The sequence below is a fragment of the Lichenostomus cassidix genome, chromosome 7 (assembly GCF_008360975.1).
Source record: "Lichenostomus cassidix isolate B80296 chromosome 7, HeHo_3.0, whole genome shotgun sequence".
Taxonomy (NCBI): domain Eukaryota; kingdom Metazoa; phylum Chordata; class Aves; order Passeriformes; family Meliphagidae; genus Lichenostomus; species Lichenostomus cassidix.
Genome location: NC_139488.1, coordinates 18,463,321 through 18,478,203, shown reverse-complemented (window position 1 = coordinate 18,478,203; position 14,883 = coordinate 18,463,321). Strand labels below are relative to the sequence as shown.

Sequence of the window (14,883 nt, the reverse complement as noted above, 5' to 3'; positions counted from 1 at the left end):
AGGATGCCTTTAAGAAAACAAGTTAGAAGCTTTGGCTTATCAACAGGCCACCTCAGGATAACTCCATAAGTTGCTCTGGGCCTGTGCATGCCAATACTAGGTCACTAATAATCAGGCAGTGCTTGAGACTAAAGAGGACTCACCCGTCAGACTATCAGATGCCAAGTGGTGTTTTTAAAGCCCACGTTAGTTACCTGAATCATCCGTGTGCAGTGGGAAAAATGCCCTGCAAATGCTGATGCACAGAATTTGTAGCTATGATAGAGCTTCTGTAGCTGTGCTGGGGAGGTGCTGTGTAAACCCCTCAGCTCAGGGCATGTTCTGTGTGGTGAGCAGCTGTGCTGTAGGGGTTTTACTTGCTTTTCCCACTTCTACTCTCCCATTTCCTCTATTTGTAAACTCATGTCAAAGTAAGGAAAATTAATACCTGTTTTCTTTATATTTTTACATACATCAATATTCCTGTGCTCACTGCAGTATAAATTTATTTAGGGAGTTATATAGCTGTTGATGCAGCCTTGTACAGGTCACTGATACAGTTTCAATAGAAGGATAGACAAGAATAAGTCTTCCATTTGTAAATCCAGAGCTGTGACAAACAATGAGGAAAAAGTTAGTGAAGTCAACTTGGCTTCAGGGAGATAAGGGCTTTTAATCTGACACACTCTCAAGGTTCTTTAAATCCAAGTATAAAAGCTGTTGGTGGCCAGTATCTTGGGTGGAAGTGGAGATGAAGGAACCACTGTGAGGAGCCTTAGCTGGAAAATAAATTATTCGTAATTGTTTGCCTTGCCATCAAGCTTGATATCAAAAGCGAGTGAGGTAGGCTTTTGTTTTTACTGTTATTATTAACTTGCAGATGTTGGTTTCTAACAGGAGTACTTGGTTTTGTATAAGTGGCACTGCACTTTTTCTTCCCATGGTAAAAATGTTTCAAGGCTAAGGTCTTGGCTTCCTTTTCTGGTGATGTTATGGCCTAATTTTCAGACTCAAAAGAAAGTAACACTAACTTCTGAAAAAACTCCACTTTTAAAGCAAGAGATTCATTTTTTAGGCTTGGAAATTATTTCTTTATATAAACCTTAATTTGCACTGATACTGTTTAAGGTGGTAACTGTAATCAGCCTAACATTATAAAGGGTTTTTTTGCTCGATTATGTATACTTATTTTTTCTTATTCTCCCTTCTTTCACTTAGACGACAGAAGGCTAGAGAAAGGCAACAGAAATTGTTGGCTGAATTTGCCTCAAGGCAGAAAAGCTTCATGGAAACTGCCATGGATGTTGGTACGTTTTTGTGTGGTTGACTGCTTGCTTTTATTTCTTCTACCACATGTTAGTGTTAAGGTTTTTACTCAGTTTAAAAAACAAAGACACATACAAAAACCCCCGAACCATCAACTACCCCAACTAAACAGGAAATCCTTCCCTCAGAATCTACTTTTGTATTCACTTGTTAACTTTACACTTCTTAAGAAGCTTTTAGACAGATACTACTGAACACATAATTGTTAGACAATAGATTTAATCTGTAGGACATAAATTTATGCCTAGTTTTTCTTAATCTACAGTGCTTTAAATGATTGTGTGATGTTTTAAAGTATTTACCTGTAATATAAAATATCCCAAAATTAGTTTTGTCTTTTAAAGACTGTGTTTAATCTGTAATAATAAAATTTAAAATTATTTCTCTGTAGAGCCTCAAATTTTAATAAGGTAAAAGTTTCACCTTCTGAAAGATAAGAAAAAGCAGGTATTTTCCCCCTCTTTCCATCAATTATCATCTGCTATGGTTTTGATTTGAGTTTAAGCATTGGTTAGAAATACTTTGATAACAGTATTTTCTGAGAAAGTCTGTCTTTTGAAATTGTTAAATTCCCTTCAGTTCACAGCTTGCTGAGAAGATTTATTTATTTATTTATACTTATTAAGGTTTTGGATACAGCAGTCTTGGATGGGACTGTGAGCACCCTGGTCTAATGGAAGATGTCCCTGCCCATAGAAGGGGGGTTGGAACTAGACGATCTTTAAGATCCTGTGCAACCGAAACTTTTTATGATTCTATGAAGTTAATCACTTTGTATATAGTGTTGTGTTTGGAGGGCATGCACTTAATTTTTATCTGTGAATTTTGTATTCTAAGTCAACCTCATTAAATGGGTAGCTATTTCTTTGTAATCTATTTGTTGAAGGAGGAAAGAAGAACCTTGCAGAATCCTTATTAAAAAATTAGGTTTTTATACCTTCATGGCTAACTGAAAATAACTGGGAAACTTTGATTGTTCAGTCACCTATATTTTGAATTCTTCATACTGCATCTTTGAAATTGATGGGGTTTATGTATGAAATCAGGTATATATATAGATATAGATACACCTGCCAATAGAGATATATCTGTAGTTGAATATCTACATAAATGTGTGTAAATACTTCCATACATAAGTTTTATAAACTATATTTAAGATAACTACTTTGATTTGCAGAGAAATCGCAGTGGCCAAATCAGTAAATTACAGAGCATTTATTTGTGTGAAGAACTGGGAACACTTAGCTTTTAGTTAATTAATATTAAATTCTCAGCGAGGCAGACCTGGGCCTTTGTGTTTATGATTGTGCATTAAAAAGTTCTTGGGCATTTAAATTGCTTGCTTCTTCGTATTTAAATAATTAGTAACTTCTGATGCCTCAATGTAAAATGTAGTTTGTTGTCAATTATACCAGGTCATGCGCAGCACTACATAGAATCAACTTAATGAACTACCTTTTCATTAAATTATTCTACATAAAGACATTTGGAAACAGCTGAACAGAAATCCAGGCACTGTGTTAACTAATAATTACTTTGCCTTTTCACTAGCTGTTTCCAGTGTCTTTTATGTTGTCATTCCATTTTCTGACTTTATGAAAATACACTGAATTAGTACTATAGTCCAGAATTAACTAGCTTTTATGTTCTGACTGGCATTAAAAAAACTCACAGAAAGCAAGTACATGTACCATTACAGTGCATGATATTAGTTTAAAAATCTAGATTAATTTTTGCCAGGGATATTTTCTTCAGTTTGTTGGACCTAAGGGGTTTGTTCAGCTGTGAATGCAGTCTCTACATGCTAAAGAAAATTCTGAAGATACTGTTACTCTTAATTTTAAAGCACAAGACACAGTAAGAATTCTGAAACTAGTCTTTGTGGAGTGATTCAATTTAAAACTACTCTTAAGTAATTCATAGGTTCACCCTGAATTGTAGCATAGCTGTCTGAAAATAAAAAAAGCCTTTCATACTAAAATCAGTCAGAATTCATTCCCCTCTCACACAGTCTGTTACCTATTACTTTTATTATAGATTGAAGTTCAGCAATAGGTTTATTTCTTCATTTTGTTCACTTGTTTTAACAGTAATAATACTGTCAGAATTGCAGGGATGGTGAGGCCTCAGCTGCCTTGTTTTGGCACTGTTTCAGTTGGTGTCATTTGGGCAAATTTATATGATTATCACCATCATCTTTTAAAACTTCAACCATGAAAAGTAGATGTGATTCAGTGGTAAAATATGAGAATTGCTGTAGTTGGTTTTGGGTATAGCACTTGAAAACTTCATAATACCTTTCTATTGACAGTATAGAAGACTGGAAATACTCTGAAAAGAAATGTGTCTAGGAGGGGATAGGAATAATGGAGAATAGCTTAAGTTTAAAGATTATTTTATTAAAACCCATATACTTCATAGTTTCTAAAGCGTTTTAAAAAGTTCACTGAGCCACTTTTAATCCCCTGAGGTATTCCTCTTTGATTGTTGGGATGCTGCAATGAAACATGGCTTAAAAGGAAGTTCCCTAACTACATATTAATTATTCAGTATTAAATGTGTTGCATTTTACCGGTAGAATTTATTTATTTGAATTGAAATGCACAAATTCATCTGAGATTCTGAAAATAAAGGGTGGCATTTTCTTTCACTGTTACTGTAGAAAAAATTCCAATTATATAGCGCTTTCCATTTGTGCCCCCTGTTACTTTCTATTTATATTCTGTGACATCTGCAGAACTGCATTGCCATTCAAGCTTGCCTGGAAGTAATTAGGTGAAATTTAGAAACAGTTATGTTAATGAACTAGGGTAGAACAGCATCCACTGTGCTGTCTTTAGCTGTTTGACTGCAGGATAAACAAAAAAAGGAGAAAAATAAACCAAGAAAAGTGTTCTAAAAACAACATAGAGAGCTCTTGAAATGTCTGAGGAGACTGTCCAGAGTCAAAAATGTGTTGTTGGTTTCACCTCCAGAGACCTTCCCAGCTCCTGTGAGCTCTGTGAGGGCACTGCCTCAGGGTGAGACCATGGTTTATCTTGGAATGTGGAACTCTGCAAGAGATTTTTGCAACTTCATAACCTTCAGCAGGGACTTGATAAGAGCAAAACTAAACCACTCAGTTCTAGGTTAATAGTAGCCTTTAACAAATTATGGTGATATTTGTAAAGATCTGTTTATCTGAATTTCATAAAAACAAATATGATCCATTCCAGGCAAGCTGCTGAACTACTAATAGTATTGAAAATTTAATAATTGGTTGTTAATTAGAAATACTGAGATATCTTTCATTTCTTCAGTAGTTTTCTTGCCTCTGAAATGCCCGGTGTAAATTTTTAACTTTTTTAATGCATCCTGATAAGTGTGCAGTTGATCTTTTATGTCTTTCTTACAATGTGTGTCTTAGCAGGATGTCATTTTGTCCTTCATGCAGCATTCCTTAGTTAGACTTAAAAAGAAGCGCAGAGTTTTAATGCAAGGTGACATATATTTCCTAACACTCAATCTTCTGAACCCAGATAGAAAAATAAATTAGGTACTGATCTCTTGAGAATATGTATGCTGGGTCAGGGCAAAGAATATTAGCATACTAATGGTTGCTTTGATTCCAAGGGGCTGCTTTGACACAGTGTGTACAGCAGGACAAATGTTGACTACCGTCAGTGGAGATTGTGAACTATATTTACTGTGTTTACAAAGCCCTTTTGGTTTTGGGGCTTTGCTGAGTAGGGGAAATAATAGAATGCCTCCTTAGCTCTGGAGACTAGAAATGAAATTAAATTCAGGCAGCAATGCATTCTGCAGTACATCAGTTTGCTAGATTTTAGCAGGTTGATCAGTATTTGTTAGGAGGTAGGAAGTGCTAGGTTTTTGTCACTTTGTGTCTCAACTTCTGTTGGTATGAAGCTGAACAAAGAGCTAAATAATTAACTTAAAAAAAATTCTTGGGAACTATAGGGTTTGGCTCTTCCCTGGATTTCTGTCAGAGTTTGAATTTTTTCATCCTCCTTCAGTGTTTTAAGGTTCATATTTATTCAGATTTGTGAAATAAATCACAAGGACAAAGAAAACTTCCAGAATCCACTGTAAGGGGATAAGGTGTATTACAACATTAGACAAATCTCATGAGAGAAACTTGGTGAACTGATACCTGCACCATGTGTCTTACCTTGTATATTTCATTGGCTCCTTCTTCACACATGTGGATATCATTAGGACAAGTCTGTGTGAAATCAATGATGTTAAATGTTTGGAGATAAGTTTAAGTAAGTAATTGAGGTTTATCAGAGGCTTCAAAAAGAAGTGAGGGGTTTTGTTTCATTACAGTTTTTCTGCTATGCTTAATTATTTGAGATTTTAATTTCATGCCAATATCTCTTTGTTTTCTTTTACTAGCTTTAGTGCAAATGATTTTATTAGTAAGTCTTCCTTGGTGCTAATAGCTTACTTTCCTTGAAATTCTATTGCTTGCCAGAGTAGCCTAGCTACATATAAGTAGTTGTGAAGGAAGCATGCACTTGATCATTGAATTCTAAAATTAAATTAGCCTGATTTTTATGTGCCTGTTCCCCATAGGCAAAAAGGTATAAATTGCATATATTGAACTAGTTTTAAACACCTTTTAAATCATAAGTTCTGCAGGTTTCTTTCCTTTCAAGTAAAAAACCAAGCAATTTATGATGAATTAATGGTATTTTGTAAATTAAATATTGATAGATTTTGATTACTTCCATTGAATTTTTCAAAATGAGATTGATACATTGTATTCTCTTTCTACACTTTGGAAATATATTGAATGGATGCATATTTTCTGTTGTATTGACAATATTTTAGAGAAAGAGAAAAAAGAAAGCTGAAACTCTGGAGTCCCTGTCATTTCCTGTATTTGATACATGGGTGCATATGAGTGTGCATCACACAGTTATGAGGTGATGTTAAATACAAAAAGTAGCATTTAGTGTTTATGTCCTCCTTTCTGTGCTACAGTTTGCTTCTAGGTTTCCTGGATGTTTTGGACATTTGCAGTTGATGCATTGTGCTTTTTCTTTCATTGTACATCTGGCTGCCACTAGATGGTGATAGACATGTGTACAATATTAACAACTGCACGTCACTGAAGATCAGGGTTCGTTTTCATATGACCCTCAATAACTGACTGGGAAATCAGTAGTTACTAAAACAGTGTAATTTTGATTCAGCCCTGTGAGCAAGAGCATTTCATGGAGCCTTTTATAGCAAAGAGATATACTGCCTGGCACCCAACACGCCTCTCCTTATGGCAGCAGCCTCCTGTGCCAAACTTGTAGTAGACTTTCAGAAGATAGCAGTTCTCTTAAAATCAATTCTACATGAAGACTGTTGCTGTACTCAAGGTTTTTGGATTTTCTGTCTAGTACCTTGGCCTACTTAATCAGAGAGATAAAGCGTGTGGTTGAAGGTAGGGAGGAAGTGTTTTCCTTCGGAAAAAATTCTTCTAGGAAAGACACAAAGAACCCACATATTCTAAATCAAGATCCTGACTGTATATGTTCCTGAGCAGTCAGGAGTGGATCATTTAGTCCTAAGGTGCTTTTCTTTGAAGCCAGTAAAGAATTCTTACCTTTGATTGTAACACAATATTAAATGGCTTGCCCTGAAAACAGCACCACAACTGTTACATGGTCGAGGCTATGTCAGTGCAGTGGCTTTGATGCTTCAGAGCTGGTCCTTAGCCTTGAACCTTTCTGTGCACCTCGGAAGTAGGAATGTGGAGCATTAAGAAAACAGATCTCTGACATGTCTTGTATACAGTAAACGTTACGCAAAACATCTGCTGCATCGCAGCTGGTTGCTTTCTTAATGCACCCCAAATTCTTCAAGATTGTCCAAGTTTCATATTGAAAAAAATACTTAAAGTTCCACATTTCATTCACTATGTCTAAGCATCTTAAAATTATTTCTAAGGTGTCCATGTTAACTTGTTCCTGCAGTCAGCTATGAGCAAATCTGGTTTTACTAGAGATTCATATACATTGCCCTTCATCACTATATGTTTAAAGTTTTCAGTATAATATCTAATGAAATAGGTGTTAGATCTCTGCTTTATAGAAGTTTTAAAGAGATCAAGTTTAATACAAATCTTAAATGAAATATTTAATTCCACAGGGAGTAATTTTGTCAATGGAAAAACATGTAGTTCATTTTGTAGGTGTCTTTCTTTGAAGCAGAGAAGTTAATTTCAAACAACTGACAATGTTTTGGTTGTAGATAAACTAGAGAAAATATTTTGATGTTTTTTCATCACTACCTCAATGCAGATGCAATTGGGTTTCTTTATTTTCTGTTTAATATAAATTTTCTTGCTTGTTTTTAGAATCTCCAGATGCTGATATTGCCATGGAGGTAGCTACGTCCGAACAGCACGTTTCTGAGGCAATATATGATTGTGTTATTTGTGGACAAAGTGGTCCTTCTACTGAAGACAGACCTACAGGGCTAGTTGTACTATTACAGGCGTCCTCAGGTATGAATGTGTACCTTGTAGGAAAAGCAGTGTTTCTGCAGCTTTTAGCATGTGTGCATAAATCCTGTTGTGTCTCGTGAAGTCTGGAACCACAGAGTTTCCTATTTTTTTTTGTGGCTGGTCCTCTGTGAGACATGTAAGGAACTTTTAAAATGTTTGGGGAAAGAACAAATAGTTTAATTCGCTCCCACTTCCTATTAATTTTTGCAAATACAATGCAGCAGTACATTACAGATATGCAGGAAAATCAGTATTGAAAGGAAAAGAAAATTAAACAGCCATCAGTGGGTCTGCATGTAGATACAAGCATTTGTGTGTGTAGGTGTGTGTGTATATATATATTTTATGTACAAGTGCAAAAGCAGAACTTCCAGTATTTAGATTCTTCAGTAAGTTTTTACTTTTTAACATCAACAAAGCACGCTATAGTTACAAACAAAGTTACCTGATTGTTTTCTTGTTTAGCCTGTTGTTCCCCATTGCATTCTGTATTGCTGCTTTTCTTCCCACAGTGTTGGGGCAATGCCGCAATAGCACTGAGCCAAAGAGGCTCCCAACCACTGAAGAGGAGCAGATCTATCCCTGGGACACCTGTGCTGCACTGCATGACATCAGGCTGACAACTCTGCAGCGATACTTCAAAGACGTAAGGATTTCATAGGAACATGACTTCAGAAAAATTTGTATTTAAGGAGATAAATGAAAGTTACCTTAGAGTTCTCCTAGTTTCATTTCTATATTTAGTGAATACTTCTTCATGTTGCAGGCATTCTGAAGTGTTTACATTTGATAGGGTCCTTATTTTTAAATAGCATCTGCCTTTCCCCTAGTTATGTTTTTGGTGATAGGCATCTAGTGTATCTACAGGCTACATAGTCATTAAATATCCACACAGGTATTCTCTAGAAGAAGGCATTTCACAATCCAGTGTGACCACACACTTGAAATGTGGCTTTGGTGTCTAAGCAAACACTAGTTCTCTTGCAGCCATTCAGAGAACCCAGTCAAGGAATTGCTCTTCATCAGGTAAAAGTATTTTGGCAGCACAAAGTAAGTGGAAAGACTTGTTTTAATCTGTAGGTTTTCTGAGCCACTGCAGAGAAGGAGAGGATGAGTGGATGGGAAGGAGGAACCAGTAGAATGCACCCTCTTCTGCTGAATCCTCAACTCTGCACAACATTTGAAGTTCAATTTTATATTAATTGGTAGTTAACGTCTGCTTTGTGGATCTATTAGCTGTACCAAACGGAGTTTTGCATTACTTTGCAAAGCCAAATTACAGCTTTTCACATTTAATTTTGAGAGCCAATTCTTAGAGCTTAGCAGGACATGTTCAGTTGTACACCTTTGTGGAAGTGTAGCTTTTCCTTGAATAATATACAACTTTTCTGAGAAATCATTCTGGGGGAGAATAATACATAACCTGTGACCCTAAATTAGCTTCTATAGACTAGTCCTAGGTGAGGCGCCAGCTTTTTGGCCTTTCTAACTAAATAATGAGCCTTTAGAAGCTTAACTATTGGCTTTAAAGTGGAAAAACTGGCAATTTTTTCTCTGACACAGTTGCTAGCTTTTTCATAATAACATCCACAGATAACTGAAATTTGCCAACTGCAGTCAAGTTTCCTTATGTAGATTAATGTAGAGTAAAATTCATAGTTGTTTTGATACAGTCTTAAAATTTGCTCAATCTTTTCAGAAAGGATCTTATTCTAAGGCAAATACCATGCATTTCTGTGCTAGAAAGTGAAACTCTTAAAGGCCTAAGCAAAAAATTACTTTTGGACAAAAGACTTTTAGCTGAGAAAGAATCTGTGGACAAACTTTTCTTCTTTTAACATTGATGATATTGGTTTAGTGTTTCAGATAGTAATTTTTCCTGCTGAAGTGATTAAAATCCATTGAAGTAATGCTGAAGTGGAGCTTTATTTTTACATGTTTGCATGCTACAAGTGGAAGGAGTTCCAAGCAAAATGTTACCAAAACTTGATCTTACTATTTCCCTTTCTGTGCAGTAACACTACCAACAGATTAGTTTAACGTACACTGTAATGCAGTGAGCAAATGCATCCTGCTTTCAAAAATTCCAGTTCTAATTCAAACATTAGTTGAATTAGCCATTTTTGCTTTCACGTTTTCAGGTCAATCTGTGCTTAAAAAAAAGTCTCTGCATGAAAGAACTAATCCTTAAATTGCTTTTCACATAAAAATGGAAACATCTGCTAGTGTCTTGAGTGTCTTGTTCAGCCAAGCTAAGCAATAAGTCCTTTTGTTTATCACCAGTGTACTCCCCAGCAAGTGTCCTTCCTCTAACAGATTTCAGGAGGCAAGTGAATAATTTCACCTAGATGTAAAAATTTTAAGTTACAAAATATGATCTAGCTTATTCTGCTGGAAGAAAAAAAAAAGAAAACCAATAAACACCATTCAAAAGCTACATGCTGCATAGAGATTGGGCAAAACAGATCACTTCTTTCCATAGAGATTCCTTTTTGCACCTTCTTAGCTGGAATTTGATGCTTGCTGTTGGGCAGTAGAGTTTTTGCCCATTAAAGGAAAAGTCACTGAAAGGGATTCTTTTTTATATGGAGAGGTGTGACTAAGATTTAGGAGATAAAAATTCATACACTGAATTGATAGGACTGTTTTCAGAATCACATAGTACTCTGTAACCAATAGCTTGATATAGGTATGCTCCATCCAAGCCTATGGGTTGCTTTGGAATCTCCTTTGTTTCTGAGCTCAAGAGAAATAGAGTAAAGCCTTGCTGCTAAGACTTTAGGGTTGTTTTGGGGTTTTTAGGGTTTTGGTTTATTTTCCTGTTTGCTACTGCTACTCAGTAGCCTCATTAGATACATACAGCAAATAATGATTTTCCCGAATGAAACATTTGTCCTGCAGGGCTTTGCCAGATACATCATATGACCTTGTTAATAGTGCAGTCTGCTAAATCATGCAGGAATCAGCAGGAGAAAATCTTTCTTATTTTATGGTCTGAGAGGCTCACAGCACATAATGAATGACAGGTTGAGGCATGGTGAACAGGAACATGTCCCATAGCTAAAATTTGTAATTTTGTTTTGATTTCCTGCTCAAAAGAGAGAGAGATACTAGAACACCCTTAAAAAATGCAACTGTCAGAGTTATTCATGGTACCCTGATTTTGCATCATTAAGACTATTTTTAAGACCATTTTAGAGTAAGTCTACGCTAAAAATAGTTTTCCAATTCTGGTAGCCATAAACCTTTTTCTGTCCTTTAAATGTATAACCAGAATGTCCATTTCAGTCTGTGTATGAAATTTTTGAGAAATGGAAATTTAATACTTTGACTGTAGTTAGATATTCTGCAAGAGAATTTTCTAGAATTCCTTGTAAGTTTGCCAGAGGTGATTGTTTCTTCAGGTCATTATTTTCTGAAAAAAAGATACCAGTGGAGTAACTTCTTTGGACTTTTGGGCTGTAAGTGCAGTCTTTGAATGAGACTAATGTTTTCAAAATAAACCTGGTATAAAACTGAGTTCACTAAACAAGTATTTTTTTCTCTTTTCCAATTATGATGAGTTATATATGATGCTGTTCAACAACTCATTAAAACCCCTAAGTGTTTACATTGATTTTTACTAACAGATTTGGGCTTAATTATCCAACTATGGTACTGTTACTTTGGTTACCTACAAAACTGAATTAAATGTATTGGAACAGTATATTGCCCTTGTAAGTGGGATAATTTCTGCTATTGGAACATCTGTTGGAGTTAGACCCAGCTTGATGCTGTAATGGAAAAGATTCCTTAAAGAAGTTGTTATCTTAAGTGACAAGAACTGCAGAAGTTAAATTAAACTCTTGGCTGTTTGTTGGAAAGAATAGCATAATGACAGCCATGTAAGTCAGCATAAATAAACACTTCATAAAACAGATTTTTTTCTTTATTTCCTCAGGATATCTTTTAATTAGATAGCATGCAAATAAAAATCTGTGTATCTTGTAAACCTTAAAGTTTTGGTAAATACTTTTATAACTTCATATATAATTGATTTTGTATTTTCTTATTGGTTTTGATTTGTTTTAGAGTTCCTGCCTACAAGCAGTGTCAATAGGCTGGGAAGGAGGTGTTTATGTACAAACTTGTGGTCACACTTTACACATTGATTGTCACAAATCTTACATGGAATCCTTACGGGTAAGTAAAACTGAAGATCATACTTGCTTAATTGGATCTGAACTGCTCTCACTGAAATCAGTTGGATTATTGCTGTTCAAATCAGATCAATCAAATGTTTTGTATGAATGTACAGAATGGTTTTATTATGTTTCAAGAACTTAATAACTTAATCTCGTATTGCATCTTGACATTATTAACAAAAGTACTTTGTTTTTAGTTATTCTGATATATCAGAAAAAACATTTAATAAAATTAACCAGTGCAAAAACCAAAGACTAGGTGATGACTTCTTGTTTTGTATTGGCTAGCATTTTTGTTCAAGATTACTTTATGGGTTATTTCTTCAGATTTTTTGTTTGGTGCTTTTGGTGGTGTTTTTTTGGTGTGGTTTTGTTTAGTTTTGGTTTGTTTGTTTGTTTTTGTTTGGGGGGGGTTGTAATTTTTGTTGATTTCATTTTGAGAAAAATGGTGAGAAATTCCTTGTATTTTTAGTATCAGCATTGCTCATACTGTGAAACTTGACTTGTAAAGAAACTAGAAGCTATGCAACCTTTATTGCATTCCATGATGAACTTTTTTTTTCCATATTAATTTATATTTGCTTGCAACAGTAATTGTGTCATCAGGGTAAATATAAAATAATATGAAAATTATATAAAGTAATATAGCAGCAAAATCTAGACTTTCATGGTAGAGTCTCGCTTTGCAGAATTTTGGAAAAGTAATTTTTTTTGCATCATATAAATTCTGAAGGAATTTTTCTGGTAGATTCTCTATTAAACTTGAAATAAACTGTTATTCCACCTAATTGTGTTCTTGAAGATTTCTAGATTATTTAAGTGAACTTCTGATCCTAGCATGCTTTAATAGTACTTGGATGAGTGCATAATAATTTTCAATATTTACTACTACCATTTTTAGCATCAAAATAGTTCATATAGACCTGTGTTCATCTGAATAATTATTTTTACATAATACAGTCAGATATCAACATGGGAAACCATGGAGGCAACTCATGAAGCTGAAGCAAGGTTGCTTGCCAGTTAACAGGAATCCTGAGGACATGCCCTTATTTCCCAAACATGTACTTCTGTGTCCTTTTTTTGATCCTGCATGTGATACAAGAAATAATCAGGGCTGATTAGGTTTTTTTCAACCTGTACTTGGAGTCTCAAACTTTATGGGAATTGTCAGAAAGAGACAGCACACTTGAAATGTTGAAGATACTCCATTGAAGTCTTCCTGCTTTATTATGGGGATTTTGTTGACAGTGGAGAATACTTGAAAATCAGGGAAACTGGTTGTGTTGAAGGACTGTAAGACAGTCTCTAGCAGCTAAGACCTTTGTCATTAAAATGGGGAACTATTCTAATTATTCTTTCTTTACAGTTTTTGGGGTTATACTTCGTTTTTTTAGCTATACACCTGAAAAGTCAAACTAAAGAAACAATAATAGTTTGCACATTTCACCTACATCTTCTTTATTTTCTTTTAGAATGACCAAGTCCTCCAGGGTTTTTCAGTGGACAAAGGAGAATTTACCTGTCCCCTGTGTAGGCAGTTTGCTAACAGTGTTCTTCCTTGTTACCCTGGAAACAACGTGGAAAGAAGCGTTTGGCAAAGCCACAGTAACAAGTGCATGCAAGAGCTTGTACAAGAGGTGGAAGATCTTCAAGAACAGCTGGGAACTTTCCCAGTAAGCATCAGTGTAAGGCAGAAAGATCCTTGTTAATTTGCCTCTACCTTTCAGTTTTTACATTATATTGCATTTGTGATCTCTTAGAAACCTGGCAACCTGGGAAAGTTCATTTTCTTCTGATATGGAAGACAACATACTATTGTTTTCTTATCAAGAAATTTAAAGTATTTAGAGCATTTACTGCATTACCTACTAAAAATAAACAGTTGAAAGCTGTGACAAAATGTGATTAATGTAATTCTTTTATTAAGAACATTTTCAGTTTTCTCCATAGTAATTTACATGGATTGAAGTCAGAGTTTATAATTACTGTGCAATGAAAAAACAATATTCTCATAACTGGAAGCTATTTAAACAATGTCTGTTAAGAAGTTCTTGAAGTATGGACTGTTTGTTTTACAAAAAGAGCAGTTTGCAGATGCTCATGTGTTACAAAGCTTCATGAGGTCCTCTGAATGACAGAATAAATTGTATTAACTTTTGTTACCTTCCAGTCTTGATGGAGATGCTTTATGTTTCTGTGTACTTGTACAGCGCAAATATACCTTAAAATAGTGCAAGCAGTGGGATTCTTAAGCTTAGGAGATGGACAAAACAGTTGTGTTTTCATATTCAGAACAAATCAGAATAACTTCCCAAAATATTCTGACACTTCTGTGAGACAGAATACTGACTTTTAATGCCATTTTTTTCATAACTTGCAACTGTGTATTTACAAATACGAAAGTGCTACGCTTTACAATCAGCTAATGCATTTATTCAGGCAAAATTAACTAATCTTCTTTTGTGTCTTTGTTTGTAGTCTGAAACCAACCTCAGTAAAGAAATGGAATCTGTAATGAAAGATATAAAAAGCACCACACAGAAGAAGTATACAGATTATAGTAAGACTCCTGGATCACCTGACAATGATTTCCTGTTCATGTATTCTGTAGCCAGGTGGGTGACTTTTCTTTTTATATTTTTTCTTTTGTATTTCTCAGTGATGGTATTAGTCACCAGATAGCTTTCTTCTTTAAAAAAAAAAAAAAAATTAAAAAACTTCATCTTCTCCAAAAAGGACCTTTTAAATACTCAGTATGTCAAGGTTACATTTTCTGATTTTCATATTCAGGCATTGTGAAAGATGAAAAGATGTGCCTCTCAGTTCATTTTTACTATGTGCAGCAGTGGCACAAAACCTGGAGAACATTGTGTTATATGCTTATTTAGT

At 35.0% G+C, this 14,883-nt stretch overlaps 1 protein-coding gene across 4 annotated transcripts in view; it reads left to right on the top strand.

The window, feature by feature from the left end:
* Positions 1-14,883, top strand: part of UBR3 (ubiquitin protein ligase E3 component n-recognin 3) — a 103,092-nt gene that overhangs the window by 49,343 nt on the left and 38,866 nt on the right. For 2 of the 4 annotated variants that reach the window (XM_085066500.1, XM_085066499.1), the window contains 6 exons: positions 1,198-1,286; positions 7,658-7,807; positions 8,320-8,453; positions 11,879-11,989; positions 13,467-13,667; positions 14,473-14,609. In XM_085066500.1, the coding sequence (XP_084922626.1) occupies positions 1,198-1,286; positions 7,658-7,807; positions 8,320-8,453; positions 11,879-11,989; positions 13,467-13,667; positions 14,473-14,609 (822 nt within the window). Of the gene's footprint in view, positions 1-1,197; positions 1,287-7,657; positions 7,808-8,319; positions 8,454-11,878; positions 11,990-13,466; positions 13,680-14,472; positions 14,610-14,883 lie in introns of all 4 variants that reach the window. The other 2 variants (XM_085066496.1, XM_085066497.1) reach the window with 1 other exon arrangement.